We start from the raw sequence: 21,095 nt of genomic DNA on the forward strand, positions 1-21,095 counted from the left end.
AATCAACACTCAGTCTCTCGAAGGGACGAGTGGCCTTGACCAAATGTGCCCGGTCAGGTCGGTAAAAGTGCGGTTTGCATTCCGCGCAAATCTGACAGCTCCTTGTTACCGACCTGACGTCCTCCACCGAGTAAGGCAGGTTGTGGGCTTTTACAAAGTGGTAGAGCCGAGTGACCCCAGGATGGCACAGATCATTATGGAGGGCGTTCAAACGATCCTCCTGAATACTAGCGCATGTTCCACGCGAGAGGGCATCCGAGGGCTCATTGAGTTTCCCTGGACGATACATGATATCGTAGTTATAGGTGGAGAGTTCAATTCTCCACCGCAAGATCTTGTCATTCTTGATCTTGCCCCTCTGCGTGTTGTTAAACATGAACGCCACGGACCGCTGGTCCGTGATCAGGGTGAACTGTTTTCCCGCCAAGTAATGGCGCCAGTGTCTGACGGCCTCCACAATGGCCTGGGCCTCCTTTTCCACCGCTGAATGCCGAATTTCGTGGCCTTGGAGGGTGCGGGAAAAAAATGCAACGGGCCTGCCCGCCTGGTTAAGTGTGGCGGCCAGGGCGAAATCGGATGCATCGCTTTCCACCTGAAAGGGGACTCGTCTACCGCGTGTATCGTAGCTTTCGCGATGTCGTCTTTCAATTTCTTGAAGGCCAATTGGGCCTCTGGCGTTAGTGGAAAAGTCGTGGACTTAATAAGCGGACGGGCTTTGACCGCGTAGTTAGGAACCCACTGTGCGTAATATGAGAAGAAGCCTAGGCATCTTCTCAGTGCTTTTGCACTAGCAGGCAAGGGAAGTTCAGCAAGGGGGCGCATACGGTCTGGATCAGGGCCAATGACCCCGTTTTCCACCACGTATCCCAGGATGGCTAAACGGCGTGTACGGAACACACACTTCTCCCTGTTGTAGGTCAAGTTCAGGCGAGATGCAGTGCGTAAGAAGTTCTGGAGGTTTGTGTCATGGTCCTGCTGATCATGGCCGCAGATGGTGACATCATCCAGGTACGGGAAGGTAGCCCGCAGCCTGTTCTGGTCCACCATTCGGTCCATAGCACGCTGGAAGACCGAGACCCCATTGGTGACACCAAAGGGAACCCTAAGAAAATGGTACAAGCGACCATCCGCCTCAAAAGCCGTGTATTGTCGGTCCTCTGGGCGAATGGGGAGTTGGTGGTAGGCGGACTTGAGGTCTATGGTGGAGAACACCCAGTACTGCGCAATCTGATTGACCATATCAGATATGCGCGGGAGGGGATACGCATCCAGCTGCATATATTGGTTAATGGTCTGACTGTAGTCAATGACCATCCGGGGTTTGTTCCCGCTCTTGACTACCACAACCTGTGCTCTCCACGGACTAACACTGGGTTGTATAATCCCTTCTTTGAGGAGCCGCTGAACCTCCGATCTAATGAAGATCCGATCCTCAGTGCTGTAACGCCTACTTTTAGTAGCGATGGGCTTGCAGCCTGGTACCAGATTCTGAAATAAGGAGGGTGTGGTGATCTTTAACGTCGAGAGGTTGCAGGCGGGGCGCGTTGGGCAATTTGGAGACTGCTGCTGTTCTCCCACTGCCAGCGAAGGGAGTGGCCCACCGTACTGTAGGATTACACTCCTCAAGTGGACCATGAAGTTTAGTCCGAGAAGTATTGGCGCGCAAAGATACGGCAACACAAGGAGCTTGAAGCGCTCGTAAACTGTGCCTTGTACTTTCAAGGTAACCACGCAACTCCCTAGCACGGCAACAGACCGGGACTTTGATGCCATAGAGATTGTCTGTTTGGCAGGTTGAATCTGGAGTCCACACCTCTTCACAGTGTCTGGGTGGATAAAGCTCTCAGTGCTCCCGCTGTCAAACAGACAATAAAGCACATGATTGTTTACCTGGATATCCATCATTGAACGATCGAGCCTATGAGGCTTGGCCTGGTCCAGGATGATTGACGCCACCGTTGGTTCGTGAACGCCACTGCAGGCAGCTAAAATAGATGCGGAGGACCCCTGCTGGTCGTTCGTGGTCAGTGTCGACCAACATGGCTGTCCCCATGAATCGCATGTGGGTGAGGGCGCCAAACTCAGCGACCCCTGGTGGTCATACTCCTCCGACTCCGTCGACCGTAATGGCGTCGTCCTGGACTCGCACGTGGACGAACCCCGCGACGACTTCGATGATGATGATCCAAGCTCCGAAGAATCGCAGGCCGCACTGCCGTTCCTGGGTTTCGATCGGCACACCTTTGCATAATGCCCTTTTTTACCGCATGCGGTGCAGATTACCGCTTTAGCGGGACACTTTTGTCGGGTATGTTTTGCTCCTCCACAGAAATAGCACCGCGGGCCGCATGGGGCTGCAGCCGTCGTCTGGCCCGAATGGGAGCACGCCATAACACAGCACTTCGAGCCCGAGGGGCGAAGAAGGATTTGCGACTGCTCCTGCCACATTGTCTCCACGTAGTCCTCTGGATATAAGACTAAGCTCTCTGAAGCCGACTCGAGCATTTCTGCTAATTCGATGGCCTGGGTAAGGTTAAGGTTACCCTTTTCCAGCAGTTTGAGACGGATGTATGAAGATCCGACCCCGGCCACAAACGCATCTCGGGCGAGGTCGTACATGCTCTGCTCAGCCGACACAGCTTTGCAGTCACAGCCCCTGGCTAGCTGTAAGAGCTCATTGGCATAGTCCTCCATCGTTTCGCCCGACTGCCGTCGTCGTGTGGCTAGGAGGTAACGAGCGTGTATCTCATTCGGTGGTTTTGTATAGCGCTTCTTTAGAAGCTCGAGGGCCTTAGGGTAATTAGTGGCCGCACGGATCGCGAGGTAGACTGTGTCGCTTACCCTCGCATGGAGGACCCGGAGTCTGTCGTCATCTGTAGTGACCGCTGCGGAGGCTGCTAGGTAATCTTCGAAACACTTCAGCCAGTGGTCGAAGGGGTTAGAAGCGCCCACCGCACGTGGATCTAGCGTCAGACGTTCTGGCTTGAGAATTTGCTCCATACTCTCCTTTCTTTTTTTCTTCCGTCGAGAGTTTAATAATAGTAAATAAAATTGATGAACATCAATTTAGACACGAGGCTCGAGGCTTCAGTAAATGAAGGCTTTTATTTACTATTAATGAAGCTATCAGAACTTATGTACACTATCCCAGACTGAAGGGGTCCCGGCCAGAGCAGGGACTCTTATACCTCTCCCAGGAGGCGGAGCCCGACTGGGATGTGCCACAACACTACAGTACAAAGGTGTAACAACCCCACCCTAACCCAACAGCAACAATAGCACAATCCAACAGTAACATAGGTACATCCTTGTAGTCCTGGCCAGCCCCTGGCTCAGCACTATCCAGTGGGAACCAACGATGGTTCACCACACAGTGGAAACAGTATTTACTACATTCAAAGTCCTCATAATTATGAACAATCCTTTCAAATCTCCCTTTAATTGTCCTTACTCAGAGGAGAATAATCCTCCCTTGTGGTTAGCACTGCTGCGTCACAGCGCCAGAGACCCAGGTTCAATTCCCGGCTTGGATCACTGTCTGTGCGGAATCTGCACATTCTCCTCACGTCTGTGTGGGTTTCTTCTGGGTGCTCCGGTTTCCTCCCACAGTCTGAAAGACATGCTGGTTAGGTGCATTGGCCATGCCGAATTCTCCCTCAGTGTACCTAAAGAGGCACCAGAGTGTGGCGACTAGGGGATTTTCACAGTAACTTCATTGCAGTGTTAATGTAAGCCCACTTGTGACACTAAATAAACTTTCTTTACTTCCCACATAACTCATCCCTGGTACCATCTTTGTGAGGTATTGATGTGAACATGATGAGTGGAATTCTCCAGTCCTTCCCACCAGCTGTCCCGCTGAAGTTGACCCCACTGTAGGTTCCCCGGCAACTGCACAAGGCGAGGAATATAAATCGCCATCAACTTCAGTGAGACCGGAATATCCTGGCAGCAGTCAAGGGGAGCCCCTCCGCTGTGGGGGTGGGGTCTGGACTGACATATACTTGGTTCTAGTCATGTGATAAGAGGCTACACTGCACTGTGCAATGAAAAGTCACAAGCTGTACATTCTCAGTGACCACTTCTGGTGCAGCTGCAGTAATGGACTTTTTAAAATTGTCCAGATACTCTCCAGTTTGGAGAACTCAAACTCTTTTTGAACTTAGTAACCAATCCTTTCAATGTTAGAAGAGAATTAACATTACATCCACTCCTTGTTAAAAGCTGTGGCCTGTTGAGTGACCTCTGTTTCTCCTCTGCTGCATCACTTGTCCTCTCAGCAACAGTTTTGCAATTAAGTTCAAACTTTTCATTTAAACGATATCAGCCACATGGCGCAGAATGAAAACTAGAAATGCCGACTGCAATGAAATATTGACTCTTGCAGCTACCTAGCTGAAACTTATTTTAAATGGCCGTATCAGTTGAGTTAAAACTAATGGTCAGAATGGAAGGTTCAGTAACAGGGCAGCCAAGCTTTTCAGTACTGGGGTGAACCTTCCTCCCAGCACTCATTTTGTGCAGATGCTCAGCAACAAAAGCTGTCCTACCAAGCAACACAAAAAATTGATTATGGGAAAAGTCTGTGCAAGCTGACTTGAGGATGCTGCTTCTGTCATTCTGATTAGTGCAGCAACTTGTCCTCACTGCACATCACACAGTGCATGTTACCCGGTCTGGGACCAGTATCTGTGTGTTCTGATGATCCAAACAGTAATTGCAAGTTGTAAAAGAATAATTAATTCATTTAAAATCTCTGAACAAACCTAAATAGATAAATTTAGATAATTACATGATAAATTTTGTAATTGAAATAGTGAATATTTCAGGTTTGTTCCTGCAAATGTAGTCATCTAATCGCACTCCTATTTATATATCCATTTCAGATATCAGCTGGTTGTCAACAGCAGTAACCTTTGTGGGTAAACTAGGGATCACAATGAGCATCGAAATGGTGGTGTTTGTAAATACTGAACTGTACCCGACATTTATGAGGTGCGTACTAAATAGATATTCTGTACACTAATGGAAATTCTTTAAATGAGCTGAATAAAATTATAGTTCTATATCAATTATTGATTATACGGTTCATCTGCAGAATGGACCCATTCTCTTGAACTATCTCTCATAGTGATGAAACCTGATTTGTTGAAGTATCTAATGCCTGTGAAATACTTTGTGTGGCAGTAAAGGTGTATTTTATTTTAACAGGAACCTTGGTGTTTCAGTGTGCTCATCACTGTGTGATATTGGAGGGGTTGCAGCCCCATTCATCGTGTACAGACTGGCAGAGACATGGCTGGGGCTGCCTCTTGTGGTTTTTGGTGAGGATCTTTTATTTAGTGCTATGAATTTAGAACATAGAAAAAATACAGCACAAACAGGTCCCACAAGTTGCGCCGGTCATGTCAAAGAACAAAGAACAGGCCCTTCGGCCCTCCAAGCCTGTGCCGCTCCTTGGTCCAACTAGACCATTCGTTTGTATCCCTCCATTCCCAGGCTGCTCATGTGACTATCCAGGTAAGTCTTAAATGATGTCAGCGTGTCTGCCTCCACCACCCTACTTGGCAGCGCATTCCAGGTCCCCACCACCCTCTGTGTAAAAAAACATCCCTCTGATATGAGTTATACTTCGCCCCATTCTCCTTGAGCCCGTGACCCCTCGTGATCGTCACTTCTGATCTGGGAAAAAGCTTCCCACCGTTCACCCTATCTATCCCCTTCATAATCTTGTACACCTCTATTAGATCTCCCCTCATTCTTCGTCTTTCCAAGGAGAACAACCCCAGTCTACCCAATCTCTCCTCATAGCTAAGACCCTCCATACCAGGCAACATCCTGGTAAACCTTCTCTGCACTCTCTCTAACGCCTCCACATCCTTCTGGTAGTGCGGCGACCAGAACTGGACGCAGTACTCCAAATGTGGCCTAACCAGCGTTCTATACAGCTGCATCATCAGACTCCAGCTTTTATACTCTATACCCCATCCTATAAAGGCAAACATACCATATGCCTTCTTCACCACCTTCTCCACCTGTGTTGCCACCTTCAAGGATTTGTGGACTTGCACACCTCTGTGTTTCTATACTCTTGATGACTCTGCCATTTATTGTATAACTCCTCCCTACATTATTTCTTCCAAAATGCATCACTTCGCATTTATCCGGATTAAATTCCATCTGCCACCTCTCCACCCAATTTTCCAGCCTATCTATATCCTGCTGTATTGCCCGACAATGCTCATCGCTATCCGTAAGTCCAGCCATCATCTTGTCATCCGCAAACTTGCTGATAACACCAGTTACAACTTGGCCCCAGTACAGAGCCCTGCGGAACACCACTGGTCACAGACCTCCAGCCGGAAAAAGACCCTTCGATCGCTACCTTCTGTCTCCTATGGCCAAGCCAGTTCTCCACCCATCTAGCCACTTCTCCTTGTATCCCATGAGCTTTAACCTTCTTAACCAACCTGCCATGTGGGACTTTGTCAAATGCCCTCATCCAGAAGTCTCTCAAAAGACCCTATCGAGTTTGCCTCCACTACCACTGACGGCAGCCGATTCCACTCACCCACCACCCTCTGAGTGAAAAACTTACATAAGAACATAAGAACATAAGAAATAGGAGCAGGAGTAGGCCATCTAGCCCCTCGAGCCTGCCCCGCCATTCAATAAGATCATGGCTGATCTGACGTGGATCAGTACCACTTACCCGCCTGATCCCCATAACCCTTAATTCCCTTACCGATCAGGAATCCATCCATCCGCGCTTTAAACATATTCAGCGAGGTAGCCTCCACCACCTCAGTGGGCAGAGAATTCCAGAGATTCACCACCCTCTGGGAGAAGAAGTTCCTCCTCAACTCTGTCTTAAACCGACCCCCCTTTATTTTGAGGCTGTGTCCTCTAGTTTTAACTTCCTTACTAAGTGGAAAGAATCTCTCCGCCTCCACCCTATCCAGCCCCCGCATTATCTTATAAGTCTCCATAAGATCCCCCCTCATCCTTCTAAACTCCAACGAGTACAAACCCAATCTCCTCAGCCTCTCCTCATAATCCAAACCCCTCATCTCCGGTATCAACCTGGTGAACCTTCTCTGCACTCCCTCCAATGCCAATATATCCTTCCTCATATAAGGGGACCAATACTGCACACAGTATTCCAGCTGCGGCCTCACCAATGCCCTGTACAGGTGCATCAAGACATCCCTGCTTTTATATTCTATCCCCCTCGCAATATAGGCCAACATCCCATTTGCCTTCTTGATCACCTGTTGTACCTGCAGACTGGGCTTTTGCGTCTCATGCACAAGGACCCCCAGGTCCCTTTGCACGGTAGCATGTTTTAATTTGTTTCCATTGAGATAGTAATCCCATTTGTTATTATTTCCTCCAAAGTGTATAACCTCACATTTCTCAACGTTATACTCCATTTGCCATATGACATCTCCTCTGTACCTACTCCCCAGCACCTTAAACCTGTGTCCTCTCGTAGCAGCCATTTCAGCCCTGGGAAAAAGCCTCCGAGAATCCACCCGATCTATACCTCTCAACATCCTGTACACCTCTATCAGGTCACCTCTCATCCTTCGCCTCTCCAAGGAGGAAAGACCGAGCCTTCTCAACCGATCCTCATAAAACATACCAACCAATCCAGGCAACATCCTTGTAAATCTTCTCTGCACCCTTTCAATAATTTCCACATCCCTCCTGTAATCCCTCCTGTAACTATTTTAACACTGTGCTTTAATCATTTGCTTTCACAACAAGTCACACTATACCTCTGTTATAACAGTAATTCTCAAAAATTCCAATACGCCTAAAATGGACAAAGCGAGCTCAGAATCAATTCACTAAAAAGCAAACACTCCTGTAAACTTTTTCTGTAAGCATTCCCATTCTCAAGAGAAGAGTCAATCACATTCCCCAATTTCCCCTCCAAGTCCTTCCAGTAACCATGGTGATTCCTTGGTGTTGGACTTTAACCTGGTGTTGTTAAAACTCTTACTGGATTCCTCCTCCTCCAGACAGAGGATAACTTCTGTCTCACAAACACATGCATACTAATTCTGGAGGGAAAATGGCCAAACTTATCCACAAACACACCCCTGTCATCTTTCAATACCTGAGAAGTTTAGCTGCAAAATACATGCCTCCTTATCAAGAATCCCAATGATTTCTGCTGAATCTTTTGAGATGATAACTAGCATGGTGGACAGATGAGCGTCTCTGAATGTTGTCCATGTGGCCTTTGAGAAGACATTTCATAAAGCTGATGAGAATATTAACAAATATAAGTGCACACAGAATTAGAGGGAACATTATTACATGTTGATAAGTGGTTGGGACAGTGTAGGGAGACAGGAAAACTTACTGGGATTGGCATGATGTGGAGTTGCCGGCGTTGGACTGGGGTAGGCACAGTAAGTAGTCTCACAACATCAGGTTAAAGTTCAACAGGTTTATTTGGTAGCACAAGCTTTCGGAGCATTGCCCCTTCATCAGTTCGGTTCACAAACAGGGCATATATAAGCACAAACTCAATTACAAGATAATGGTTGGAATGCGAGTCTTAACAGGTAATCAAGTCTTTACAGGTGCAGACAATGTGAGTGGAGACAGGGATAAGCACAGTTTAAAGAGGTGTGAATTGTCTCCAGCCAGGACAGTTAGTGAGATTTTGCAAGCTCAGACAAGTCGTGGGGGTTACAGATAGTGTGACATGAACCCAAGATCCCGGCTGAGGTCGTCCTCGTGTGTGGAATTTGGCTATCAGTTTCTGTTCAGCGATTCTGTGTTGTCGTGTGTCCTGAAGGCCACCTTGGAGAATGCTTACCCGAAGGTCAGAGGCTGAATGCCCTTGACTGCTGAAGTGTTCCCCAACAGGAAGGGAACACTCCTGCCTGATGATTGTCGTGCGGTGTCCATTCATTTGCTGTCGTAGTGTCTGCATGGTCTCCCCAATGTACCATGCCTTGGGACATCCTTTCCTGCAGCGTATCAGGTAGACAATGTTGGCTGAATCACAAGAGTGTGTACCGTGTTACTGGTGGATGGTGTTATCACGTGAGATTATGGCATTCGTGTCGATGATCTGGCACATCTTGCAGAGGTTGCTGTGGCAGGATTGTGTGGTGTCTTGGTCACTGTTCTCCTGAAGGCTGGGTAGTTTGCTGCGTACAATATTCTGTTTGAGGTTGCACGATTGTTTGAAGGCAAGTAGTGGAGGTGTGGGCCTGGCCTTGGCGAGATGTTCGACTTCATCGATGACATGTTGAAGACTCCGGAGAAGATGTCGTAGCTTCTCCACTCCGGGTAAGTACTGGACAATGAAGGGTACTCTGTTCGTTGTGTCCCATGTCTGTCTTCTGAGGAGGTCTGTGTGGTTTTTCACTGTGGCACATCAGAACTGTCGATCGATGAGTTGAGCACCATATCCTGTTCTTACGAGGGCGTCTTTCAGCATTTGTAGGTGTCTGTTGCGATCCTCCTCATCTGAGCAGATCCTGTGTATACGGATTGTATATTGGCAGCCTGAAGTAAGTAATGTTGATGTGGAGATGCCGGCGTTGGATTGGGGTAAACACAGTAAGAAGTCTCACAACACCAGGTTAAAGTCCAACAGATTTATTTGGTAATTTTGTAAATCAATTTTGTAAATTGAGTTTGTGTCTTTATATGTCCTGTTTGTGAACAGATCTCCCACTCACCTGACGAAGGGGCAGCGCTCCGAAAGCTAGTGGTTTGTGCTACCAAATAAACCTATTGGACTTTAACCTGGTGTTGTGAGACTTCTTAATAAGTAATGTTCCCCAGGGATGTGTACAGGGACCTAGACTTTTTGCTATATATATAGAAACATAGAAAAACTACAGCACAAACAGGCCCTTCGGCCCACAAGTTGTGCCGAACACATCCCTACTTTTAGGCCTACCTATAACCCTCCATCCTATTACGCTCCATGTACTCATCCAGGAGTCTCTTAAAAGACCCTATTGAGTTCACCACCACCACCACTGACGGCAGCCGATTTCACTCGCCTACCACCCTCTGTGAAAAACTTAGCCCTAACATCTCCCCTGTACCTACCCCCCAGCACCTTAAACCTGTGTCCTCTCATAGCAGACATTTCCACCCTGGGAAAAAGCCTCTGAGAGTCCACCCGATCTATGCCTCTCAACGTCTTATACACCTCTATTAGGTCTCCTCTCATCCTTCGTCACTCCAAGGAGAAAAGACCGAGCTCCCTCAGCCTATCCTCATAAGGCATGCCACTCAATCCAGGCAACATCCTGGTAAATCTCCTCTGCACCCTTTCAATCTCTTCCACATCCTTCCTATAGTGAGGCGACCAGAACTGAGCACAGTACTCCAAGTGGGGTCTGACGAGGGTCTTATATAGCTGCATCATTATCCCCGGACTCCTAAACTCAATCCCTCGATTGATAAAGGCCAGCACACCATACGCCTTCTTAACCACCTCCTCCACCTGCGGGGCCGATTTCAGAGTCCTATGGACCCGGACCCCAAGGTCCTTCTGATCCTCAACAGTACTAAGAGTCTTTCCCTTTATATTGTACTCCTTCATCCCATTTGACCTACCAAAATGGACCACGATGCATTTATCTGGGTTGAAATCCATCTGCCACTTCTCCGCCCAGTCTTGCATCCTATCTATGTCCCTCTGTAACTTCTGACATCCCTCCAGACTATCCACAACCCCGCCAACCTTTGTGTCGTCGGCAAACTTACCAACCCATCCCTCCGCTTCCTCATCCAGGTCATTTATGAAAATGACAAACAGCAAGGATCCCAGAACAGATCCCTGGGGCACACCACTGGTGACCGACCTCCATTTAGAAAAAGACCCATCTATACCCACTCTCTGCCTCCTTTGGGCAAGCCAGTTCTGGATCCACCGGGCAGCAGCAGCTTGGATCCCATGCCCTCTCACTTTTTCTAGAAGCCTTGCATGGGGGACCTTATCGAACGCCTTGCTAAAATCCATATAAACCACATCTACCGCCTTCCCTTCGCCAATGTGTTTAGTCACATTTTCGAAGAACTCCACCAGGCTCGTAAGGCACGATCTGCCCTTGACAAAGCCATGCTGAGTATTCTTGAGCATACTAAACCTCTCTAAATGCTCATATATCCTGTCCCTCAGGATCTTCTCCATCAGTTTACCAACCACTGAGGTTAGACTCACCGGTGTAATATAGTGAATAATTTAGATGAAGGAATGGAGAGTTGTAAATCCAAGTTTCCAGATAAACGTGGAAAGCACAGCAAGTTTTGCAATTGGGCAGACAAAGTTTGAAAAGGCCACAAACAAGTAAGTGGACATAACAGTGACAGACAAAGTTCAGTGTTGGGCAAGTGTGAGGTCATTCACTTTGCATCAATAAAAGGTGAACTGGATTTTTTTAACGGTGAAATATTTAGAAACTTTGGAGGAACTAAAGGATTTTGGTATGCACATTCTTTAAGTGGCAGAGGTGCAAAAAGTAATCAAAATGCTTATGGAACGTTGACTTCTAGTTCAGGGAATTAGGATTCAAAAGTGAGACAGTTATTCTTCAGTTGCACAGAGCCTCAGTCAAACCCGATCTGAAGTATTGCATTCAGTTCCGGGCACTGCATCTCGGGGAGAATCAGAAGAAGTTCATTGCAAATTCATCTGAATGATGCCTGTCTAAAGGGTTAAATCATGAAAGCCCGCGCGCATAAACTTGGGTTGCCTTTCCTTGAGTTTAGAAGGGTGATCTCCGTGAACTGTTTAAAATGATAAAGGGTGTTGCTATGGTAGAACCTGTTTCCTGTGGTGGGGAATACAGAACATGGCTGCACAATCTTAAAATGAGAATACTAGGCTATTCAGAAGAGAAATCAGTAATGACTTCTTCACAAAAACAGTACTCAACCCTGGAACACCTAGATAACAAAGACACCTATGTCAGACTCCTATTTATTGACTACAACTCAGCCTTCAACACCATTATTCCTTTGAAACTCATCTTCAAACTCCATGGCCTGGGCCTTGGCTCCTCTCTCTGCGACTGGATCCTGAACCTCTTAACCCACAGACCGCTATCAGTAAGGATAGGCAACAATACCTCCTCCACAATCATCCTCGAGCGGTGCCCACAAGGCTGTGTTCTCAGCCCCTTACTATACTCCTTGTACACCTATGACTGTGTGGCCAAATTCCCCTCCAATTCGATTTTCAAGTTTGCTGACAACACCACCGTAGTGTGTCGGATCTCAAATAATGACGAGACAGGGTACAGGAATAAGATAGAGAATCTGGTGAACCGGTGCGGTGACAATAATCTCCCTCAATGTCAACAAAACGAAGGAGATTGTCATCAACTTCAGGAAGCATAGAGGAGAACATGCCCCTGTCGACATCAACGGGAACGAAGTAGAAATGGCTGAAAGCCTAAAGTTTTTAGATGTTCAGATCACCAACAACCTGTCCTGGTCCCTCCATGCCGACACTATAGTTAAGAAAGCCATCAACGCCTCTACTTTCTCAGAAGACTAAGGAAATTTGGCATGTCAGCTACAATTCTCACCAGCTTTTACAGATACATCATAGAAAGCATTCTTTCTGGTTGTATCACAGCTTGGTATGGTTCCTGCTCTGCCCAAGACCGCAAGAAACTACAAAAGGTCAATAATGTAGCCCAATCCATCACGCAAACCAGTCTCCCATCCATTGACTCTGTCTACACTTCCCATTGATTCAGCAAAGCAGCCAGCATAATTAAGGACCCCACGTACCCCGGACATTCTCTCTTCCACCTTCTTCCGTCGGGAAGAAGATCCAAAAGTCTGAGGTCACGTACCAACCGACTCAAGAACAGCTTCTTCCCTGCTGCCATCAGACTTTTGAATGGGCTCTTTTCTCTCACAGACGCTGCCAGACCTGCTGAGATTTTCCAGCATTTTCTCTTTTGGTTTCAGATTCCAACATCCGCAGTAATTTGCTTTTATTTGAATGGACCTACCTTGCATTAAGTTGATCTTTCTCTACACCCTAGCTATGACTGTAACACTACATTCTGAACTCTCTCCTTTCCTTCTCTATGAACTGTATGCTTTGTTTGTACCGCATGCAAGAAAAAATACTTTTCACTGTATACTAATACATGTGACCATAATAAATCAAATCAGTAGGAACATCTCGAACTCGCTACCCCAAAAAGATTGTGGATGGTGGATCAATCAAAATGTCCAAGATAAGGATCTCAAAGGACATGGAACAAAGGTGGGAGATGTTGTTGAGGTATAAGTCAGCCAGGATCTACCAGAAAGGCACAGCAGACTTGGGTTGGCTGTGGTGCTGAATGACATGCTCCCAATGTTTATATCCTGAGGGTTTGCACTATAGACTGAGTCTTGACATTCTTTGGATTTCCGAACTTCAATAGCATTAGTGCTGGAATGAATAAGCTGCACAACTACCAGAATTTGTTTGAAAAAAATAATGGAACGCCACAGTATAAATAAATAAAATTGGAAATTTACAAAAGCTGAGTTACGTGTTTCATAACTTTCTGCTGCCAGAATAAATAGAATTAGGCTTCACAAATTCCTGAATTGAGGATGAGTCCCAGATAATAGAAAAAGACCAAAAAAGTGAGGTTAGACATCCATCAGCAAAGGATAAACAGGCTGGGTCTCTCTCTCTTCTTGAAAAGAGGTCATAAGAAATAGATGCAGGAGTAGGCCATTCAGCCCATTGATCCTGCTTTGTCATTCAATAAGATCATGGCTGATCTGATTGTGGTCTTAACTCTACTTCCCTGCCTACAACCCTTGAAGAACAAACTAGAGGCCATTAATATGCAAATATCATCATGAAATTAAATGGAAAAGTCAGAAGAAATTACCCAGAGAGTGGTGAGAATGTGGAACTCATTCCCACAGGGAGTGGTTGAGGCCAGCAGTATCGATAGATTGAGGTGAAGGTTAAGAAAACGTATGAAGGGCAGGAAACAGAGGGTTATGCTGATTAAGTTAAATAAGGGAGCTTAAATGCCTGAATTTACTAGTTGGGCTGAATGGCCTGTTTTTTTTTGCTGTATATTCTATGTAATATGATATAGACCGGGAATTGGCAGGAAACAGAGTCACAGCACGAGTGTGAATAGGTTCTTTGTATTTTTTTGCTTATGGTAGGCACAGATGGAGGCCCTTTAACCCATCGAGCAATCCAATCAGTCTCATTCTCCCACTCAACCCCCATAACCCTGAATGTTTATTTCCTTGAAGGCCCATCCATTTAGTCTTGAAATTATTCACTGTATTTCTTTCCACGGCCATTGTAGGCAAAGAGTTCCAGGTTATTACCATTCACACCACCTCGTTGACTGCAAACCTCACCAGATTCCAACCTTCCACAGAAAATCTGCACAACCCTCAAACTGCTTAAGGACAGGCCAGGGAAGATGTGGCCCTTAGCGCCACAAGTGCAAAATGAGGAACAGTTCAAATTGTGACTGTGGCCATTGTTGACTAGGCCAGCATTTATTGCCCATTCCTAATTGCCCTCGAGAAGATGGGGATGAGCTGTCTTCTTGAACCGCTGCAGTCCATGTGGTGCAGGTTACACCCACATTACTGTTAGGGAGGGAGTTGACCCAGTGACAGTCAGGCCAATCCTGACAAGTCCGGATGCTGAGTGGCTTGGAGGGAAACTTGCAGGCGATGGTGTTCCCATGTGTCTGCTGCCCTTGTCCTTCTAGATGGTAGAGGTTGTGGGTTTGGAAGGTGTTGTCTCAGGAGGCTTGGCAAGTTCCTGCAGTGCACCTTGTAGATGGTACACGCTGCTGTTACTGTACATCAGTGATGGAGGGAGTTAATGGTGTGCCAATCAATCGTGCTGCTTTGTCCTGCAAGGTGTTGAGCTTCTTAAATGTTGTTTGCGCTGCACTCGGGCAGGCAACTGGGAAATACTCCAGCACACTCCTGACTTCCCACTCCCATGCTGGTATCTCTGGTGTCTCCCAAGGCTATGTCCTGGATCATACTCTGCACCTCATCTGCATATTGCCTTTTAGTGACATCATCAAATAAGTAATGTCAGCTTCCACATGTACACTGATGATGCCTACCGCTATCTCCCTCGAGCTTTGCATGGCCTCTGATTTGTTATATTGCTTGTCTGACATGCAGTCCTGAACAAGCAGAAATTTCCTGCAATTAAACTTGGGCAGGCAAAGCCACTTGTCTCAATCCTTACCACAAATTCCATAACCCCATCCCTCTCCTTGGCAACTGAGGCTAAAAGCAGAGACTGATCAAAACCTTGGTGTTCTTTTCGACCCTGAACTGAATTTCTGATGCCATGTTTCCCACATACTTCCATCTTCCTAACATTGCCCCCCCCCCCCCCACCCCATATCAGTTCATCTGTTGTTGAAAACTTCAGCCTTTTTTACCACTAGACTTGACTATTCTAACCCACTCGTTGCTGCCTGTCCAAGCGTTACACTCCATAAATTTGAGGTAATTCAGGGTGCCTATTCTAACTTGCACCATCAGCTGAACTACCTTATCTCTGGGTCCAGCAATGCCTCAATTTTTAAAATGATCCTTCCTGTTTTTGAACATGCTCCATGCCTTGTCCCTCCCAATCTGTATGGCCACATCCAACCCAAAATATCTCTGCACTCTTCCAATTCTGGCCTCTTGTGCACTCCCAATGTTGATCACTTGGCCATCGGTGGCTGATATTTCAGTTGCCAAGACCATAAGCGCAGGAATTTGGGGGAGTCCAGAACTAGGGATCATTGTTTGAGAATAAGGGGTAAACCTTTTAGAACTGAGGTGAAGAGAAATTTCTGGTGGAGGCAGGCACGCTGACATCGTTTAAGACTTACCTGGATAGTCACATGAGCAGCCTGGGAATGGAGGGATACAAACGATTGGTCTAGTTGGACCAAGGAGCGGCACAGGCTTGGAGGGCCGAAGGGCCTGTTTCCTGTGCTGTACTGTTCTTTGTTCTTTGTTCTCTGTTCAGAGAGTGGTGAATATGTGGAATTCACTGCCACCGAATGTAGCTGAGGCCAAAACGTTATCTGATTTCAAGAAGAAATTAGATATAACTGTTTGGGCTAAAGGGATATGGGAGGAAGGGGGGATCAGGATATTGATCCCCATGATCAAGATGAATGGCAGAGCAGGCTCGATGGGCCGAACGGCCTACTCCTACTCCTGCTTCTAGTTTCTATGTTAATTCCCTTGCTTAACTTCCCCACAACTTCACCTCTCCCTTCCTCTTTAAGGTACTCCTTATAAAGTCTGCGTTTTTGTTTGCTGTAATGTATCCTTATGAACCTCATGTAGCTTGGTGTTGAATTTTGTTTTGATAATCCCTTGGTGAAGCATTATGGGATGCTTTACTATGTTAAAAGTGTTGTATAAATGTTGACAAGTTGATCTGTGAAATGGATTGGTGAAGAGTTTGTGGCAATGACCATTGAACATGTGACGAGCAGTTGACAAAGATAGAAAAGGAGAAGGTCATTCATCCTCACTGCCTGTTCTGCCATTTAATAAGATCATGGCTGCTCTGAAAGTAACCTCAAATCTGCATCCCGCATATCCCTGATAAACTAAATGAACATATATGCCTGGAGATAACACAACAGAATTAAGCGTACCAACCTATCCTGTAGGTTGTGCCATGTTCAACAAGTCACAAGTCCAGAATGTGAGTGAATTGTGTTATATTGGCATCAAAAATATTACCTAAAGTAACAAATCAACGCAAAACCAGTTACAACTTATTTTTTGCATGTGTTGTATCATGTTAATTGATACTGGAACAACAGTTAGGTACTCATAACTGCTGATACTTGAGTAGCAGTTAAATCAAAATGACACTGGCTAAAATACAGGGAATTCTAGGAATCCACAGCAAGTCAGTTAGAATCCGCAAAGAAAAAAAAATCAGGTAATGATCCTCTATCAGAATGGAAGGGTGGATGGTGCACAGGCATTTTAACCAAGTTGAGAAACATGGAAGCAGAAGTTAAGGAGAGGATGCCCTACCAGCTGCTTAATAGAAAATATCCCAGGGATGATCAGCAAGAAGATGCATAGATATGAAAAACAGACCAAAGATTGTACAAATAATATGAGGTGAAAAGGTTCAGGAAAGATCTAACAGAAGCATAAAGTCAGAAAAAGTATGAGACCTGTATTGAGTTTCATAACACTGATTAAACTGATCACTTCTATCATGTTCAAATAGTTTTTTAAACTTGTAAAGTGGGTAAATTGGCAGAACTGTCTCTATTGTTCATTCTCGGATGCCCTAAAGGTATTGCGTTAACTACATGATGAAGAGACTGGATTTATAGTACTATCCCTTGTCTGAATTTTCACCAGCTTGGGACAATTTTCTGGTGCAGGTTCAATAAGTTATCAGATTTATTCAATTAAATTTCACTTTCATGTTTTGAATTGAATGTAGGACCTCTGTGTTGCTAGTCTGTTAATGGTTGTCCGTTATATCCAGCCACTCATTATGTACTGTTGAATGTTTAGTCTGTAAAAAAAACCCTTCACTTTATTCTACCAAACTTACATTTGTCTAATCCTTGTGAGGAGATCATAAACTGATGAATGACTCCTCAAGAACTACAGTATTAAGTATTAGATATAAGCCATTTTTATCTGCAGACACACACACCTCAATTTTGTTTTAGCATTCTGATTTGATTTGATTTATTATTGTCACATGTATTGGTATACAGTGAAAAGTGTTGTTTCTTATGCGCTATATAGACAAAGCATACCATTCATTGAGTACATAGGGGAGAAGGAAAGGAGAGGGTGCAGAATGTAGTGTGACAGTCATAGCTAAGGTGCAGAGAAAGGTAACTTAATATAAGGGAGGTCCATTCAAAAGTCTGATGGCAGCAGGGAAGAAGTTGTTCTTGAGTCGGTTGGTACATGATCTCAGATCTTGTATCTTTCAGCTTTGGTACAGAACAAAATATATTTAAAAATGTATTTTCTTAATGTACAATTCAACCATGAGAAATTCAGTAATATTTCTGAGAGAATGTTCTTCAAATTTAATTTAGTCTCCAGTTTGCACTCAATCTTTCCTTGTTCTGTCCATTCATTCCCAGGGGTGATTGGTTTGATTGCTGGCAGCTTAGTGTTGCTCTTGCCTGAAACAAAGGGATTGACTTTACCAGACACCATTGAGGATGTGGAGAACATCATGCGGTAAGTAAATGGACAGCAACAGGAGCACTCAGGCCCTGATGAGCTCTTGCCACGAACCTTCCACCTATTTTATTATTCACCCTGCCCACTATTAAAGGTTTTCCCTCGCAGCTTTAAATCCATCTCCCCAGCCACCCATGCTATGGATTCCCAGTCTGTTCCACAGGTGTTCTTCTGGAACTCTTACCATCCGCTAGATGATTTAGGCATGTGGCAATACTATTTTCCTGTGGGAAAGCAACCAGCATTTCCTCAGTGATGTTACCTAAGGAGCCAGATAAAATCCTGAACTCGAGTGGGAAGCTGGATCCACTCAGGCCCATCTAGTGTGCGTTGCACTCAACAGTTGCTAAAGTTATCTTTCCGAGATACTGAGGTATCTGCTTAGGTACTGAGCATTGAATACAGGACGTCTAGATTCAGGAGTTGAGTGGTACCTCAAGAATTGGGTTTGGTGGAGGTAACTTCTGTTGTATGTTCAATGTGGTTTCAAGAAGAGGTTCTGAGTCTTGTATGGTTGAGCATCAAGCATTTAATGATAATGTACATATATACAGAATATAGCCCATGCTATGAGCTAACTCCATGCTTGCTTCTGTACAGGTCTCTGTCCAGTCCACAACTGACTCTAGCCTCAGATCATGTCTCTTTACATCACAGTCTGGGCAGTACTGTTTCCCACTCCCACCTTACCGCTTGCTATGCCAGATATCTATATAATACAGCTTCTGCAACCATATCTGCTACATTTTAACTTTCACAGGACTTTGCTGAATCACAGACTTTAACAGTACCAATCTGTAGTCAATTCATTGCCATGTTTACAGCCTTAAGTACTCTAAAATCAACAACAGTTTGTAATTATTTAGCCTCTTTAACATAATACATCTCAAATCACTTCACAGTAGCATAATCCAACAAAAATTGAAAATTGTTAAAAGAAGGAGAGATTAGTATGGATGACTAAAAGTTTGGTCCAACAGGTAGATTTTAAGGAAAGCTTTTAAGAACATAATAATTAGCAACTGGGGTAGGCCATCTGACCCTTCAAACCTCCTCCACCATTTAACAGAACCATGGCTTACCTCCTACCTTGTGTGAGGTAGAGAACTCGAACAATTCACAAGTGAAGAAAGTTCTCCATAGATCAGCCCTAATTTATTTATTAGTCACAAGTAGGCTTACATTAACACTACAATGAAGTTACTGTGAAAATCCCCTAGTCGCCACACTCCAGCGCCTGTTCAGGTATACTAAGGGAGAATTTAGCATGGCCAATGCACCTAACTAGCACATCTTTAGAACTGTAGGAGGAAACCTACATAGATACGGGGAGAACGTGCAGACTCCACACACAGGGCTCAAAGAAGGGAATTTAGGGAAACAAGAGGCAGAGGGCTTGAGGAAGGGAATTTAGCAGAAGGCATGCCACCAGTTGTGGGATGAAAGATGTTGGGAATGCTCAAAGAAGCAGAATTGTTGGAACACAGAGTTCTCGAAGGGTGCTAGGGCTGGATGCAGTTAGAGATAAGGAGCGGTGAAGCTCTAAAGAGAGTTGAACAGAAGGCTGAGAAATTTAACCATGATGCATTGGTTGACTGAGTATCAAATATTGAGACAAGAGTGGTGCCTGTCGCTGAACAGGCAAGTTGGATTTCATTCTCAACTTCTAACTGGAACTGAAATCAGTGCCAGGATTTTGTCAGTGTTGTTAAAGTGTGGGTCCATTGATGCTGGCCCCTGCTGATTTGTAGTTAAAATTGCAGCTTTGGCTCACTGGTAGCATTCCTACATCTGAGCTGAAGGAACTGTATTCGAACCTCACTCCAGTCAGTACCAGCAAGTAGAGACCGGAGCTCGGGTTCTGAATCTTGGGTCGATACTATCTTGTCCCATACCCACCCCCCACCCCCTAATGCATGGCTGGTGGGAGCCCAATAAACCATCCATATTGAAGTAACCAACCTATTGAGCGGTTTAAAGGCATTTATTGTCATGAGATGAGAAATCAGGCAATCCTTATGCACCTGGCGCTGCGGTCACAACATCTAGAACAGAAATGCAAAAACAAAATACCATGGATGCTGGAAATCTAAAATAAAAACCTGGAAATACTCAGCAGGTCCGGCAGCATTTGTGGATAGAGAAACCAAGTTAACGTTTGAGGTTAACCTTTTGTCAGAACTGGGAAAAGTTGTAAATATATGCTGGACTTTTACCAGCACACCCACCCCAGAATCGTGTGGAGAGATTAAAGAACAAAAGGTTTCATGGTGCAAGGCCAAAGGGAATGGTAATGGGACAAATAAAGAAACAGAGATGTGTCTACAGGAGATGTAAATGGTAAAATGATGCCCAACTGCCATCCAAAAGCAGAGAGAGAAAAAATAAAACCAGCAAAGAAAATCTAAACAAAACAGGCAGGGGTTGTGATGTAAAATTGTTGAACTCTACATTGAGTCCAGGAGGTTGTAAAGAGCTAAATTGACCAATGAGGCTGGAACGTTGTGAGAGGCTGAAAACAGCAAGGTCAGAGTGGGAAATAGTTGGAGAATGAAAATACAAGGCAGCTGCAAGCTTGGAGGTCATGCTTGCAGACTGAATGTAGGCGTTCTTTAAAGAGGTGACCCAACCTGCATCTGGGCTCCCCAAGTATAGAGGAGACCACATCATTAGCAGCGAATACAGTATGTTAATTTGGAAAGGATTTGAAAGAACTACGGGTAAAAATCGTTGTTTTACCTGGAAAGGACTGCTTCGGGACTTGATGGTATGATAAGAGGAAAAGAGCAGATCTTGCATGGAAAGATGCCTTAGGGAAAGGAGGGGATGTTGGGGTGACT

At 45.3% G+C, this 21,095-nt stretch overlaps 1 protein-coding gene across 1 annotated transcript in view; it reads left to right on the forward strand.

Moving 5' to 3' along the window:
* Positions 1–18,256, forward strand: part of LOC144504838 (solute carrier family 22 member 2-like) — a 38,193-nt gene extending 19,937 nt beyond the window's left edge. The window contains exons 8-10 of the mRNA XM_078230590.1: positions 4,887–4,995; positions 5,212–5,324; positions 18,153–18,256. Of these exons, the coding sequence (XP_078086716.1) occupies positions 4,887–4,995; positions 5,212–5,324; positions 18,153–18,256 (326 nt within the window). The remainder of the gene's footprint in view (positions 1–4,886; positions 4,996–5,211; positions 5,325–18,152) is intronic.
* The last annotated feature ends 2,839 nt before the right edge of the window (positions 18,257–21,095 follow it).

The sequence above is a fragment of the Mustelus asterias genome, chromosome 15, assembly GCF_964213995.1.
Source record: "Mustelus asterias chromosome 15, sMusAst1.hap1.1, whole genome shotgun sequence".
Classification (NCBI taxonomy): domain Eukaryota; kingdom Metazoa; phylum Chordata; class Chondrichthyes; order Carcharhiniformes; family Triakidae; genus Mustelus; species Mustelus asterias.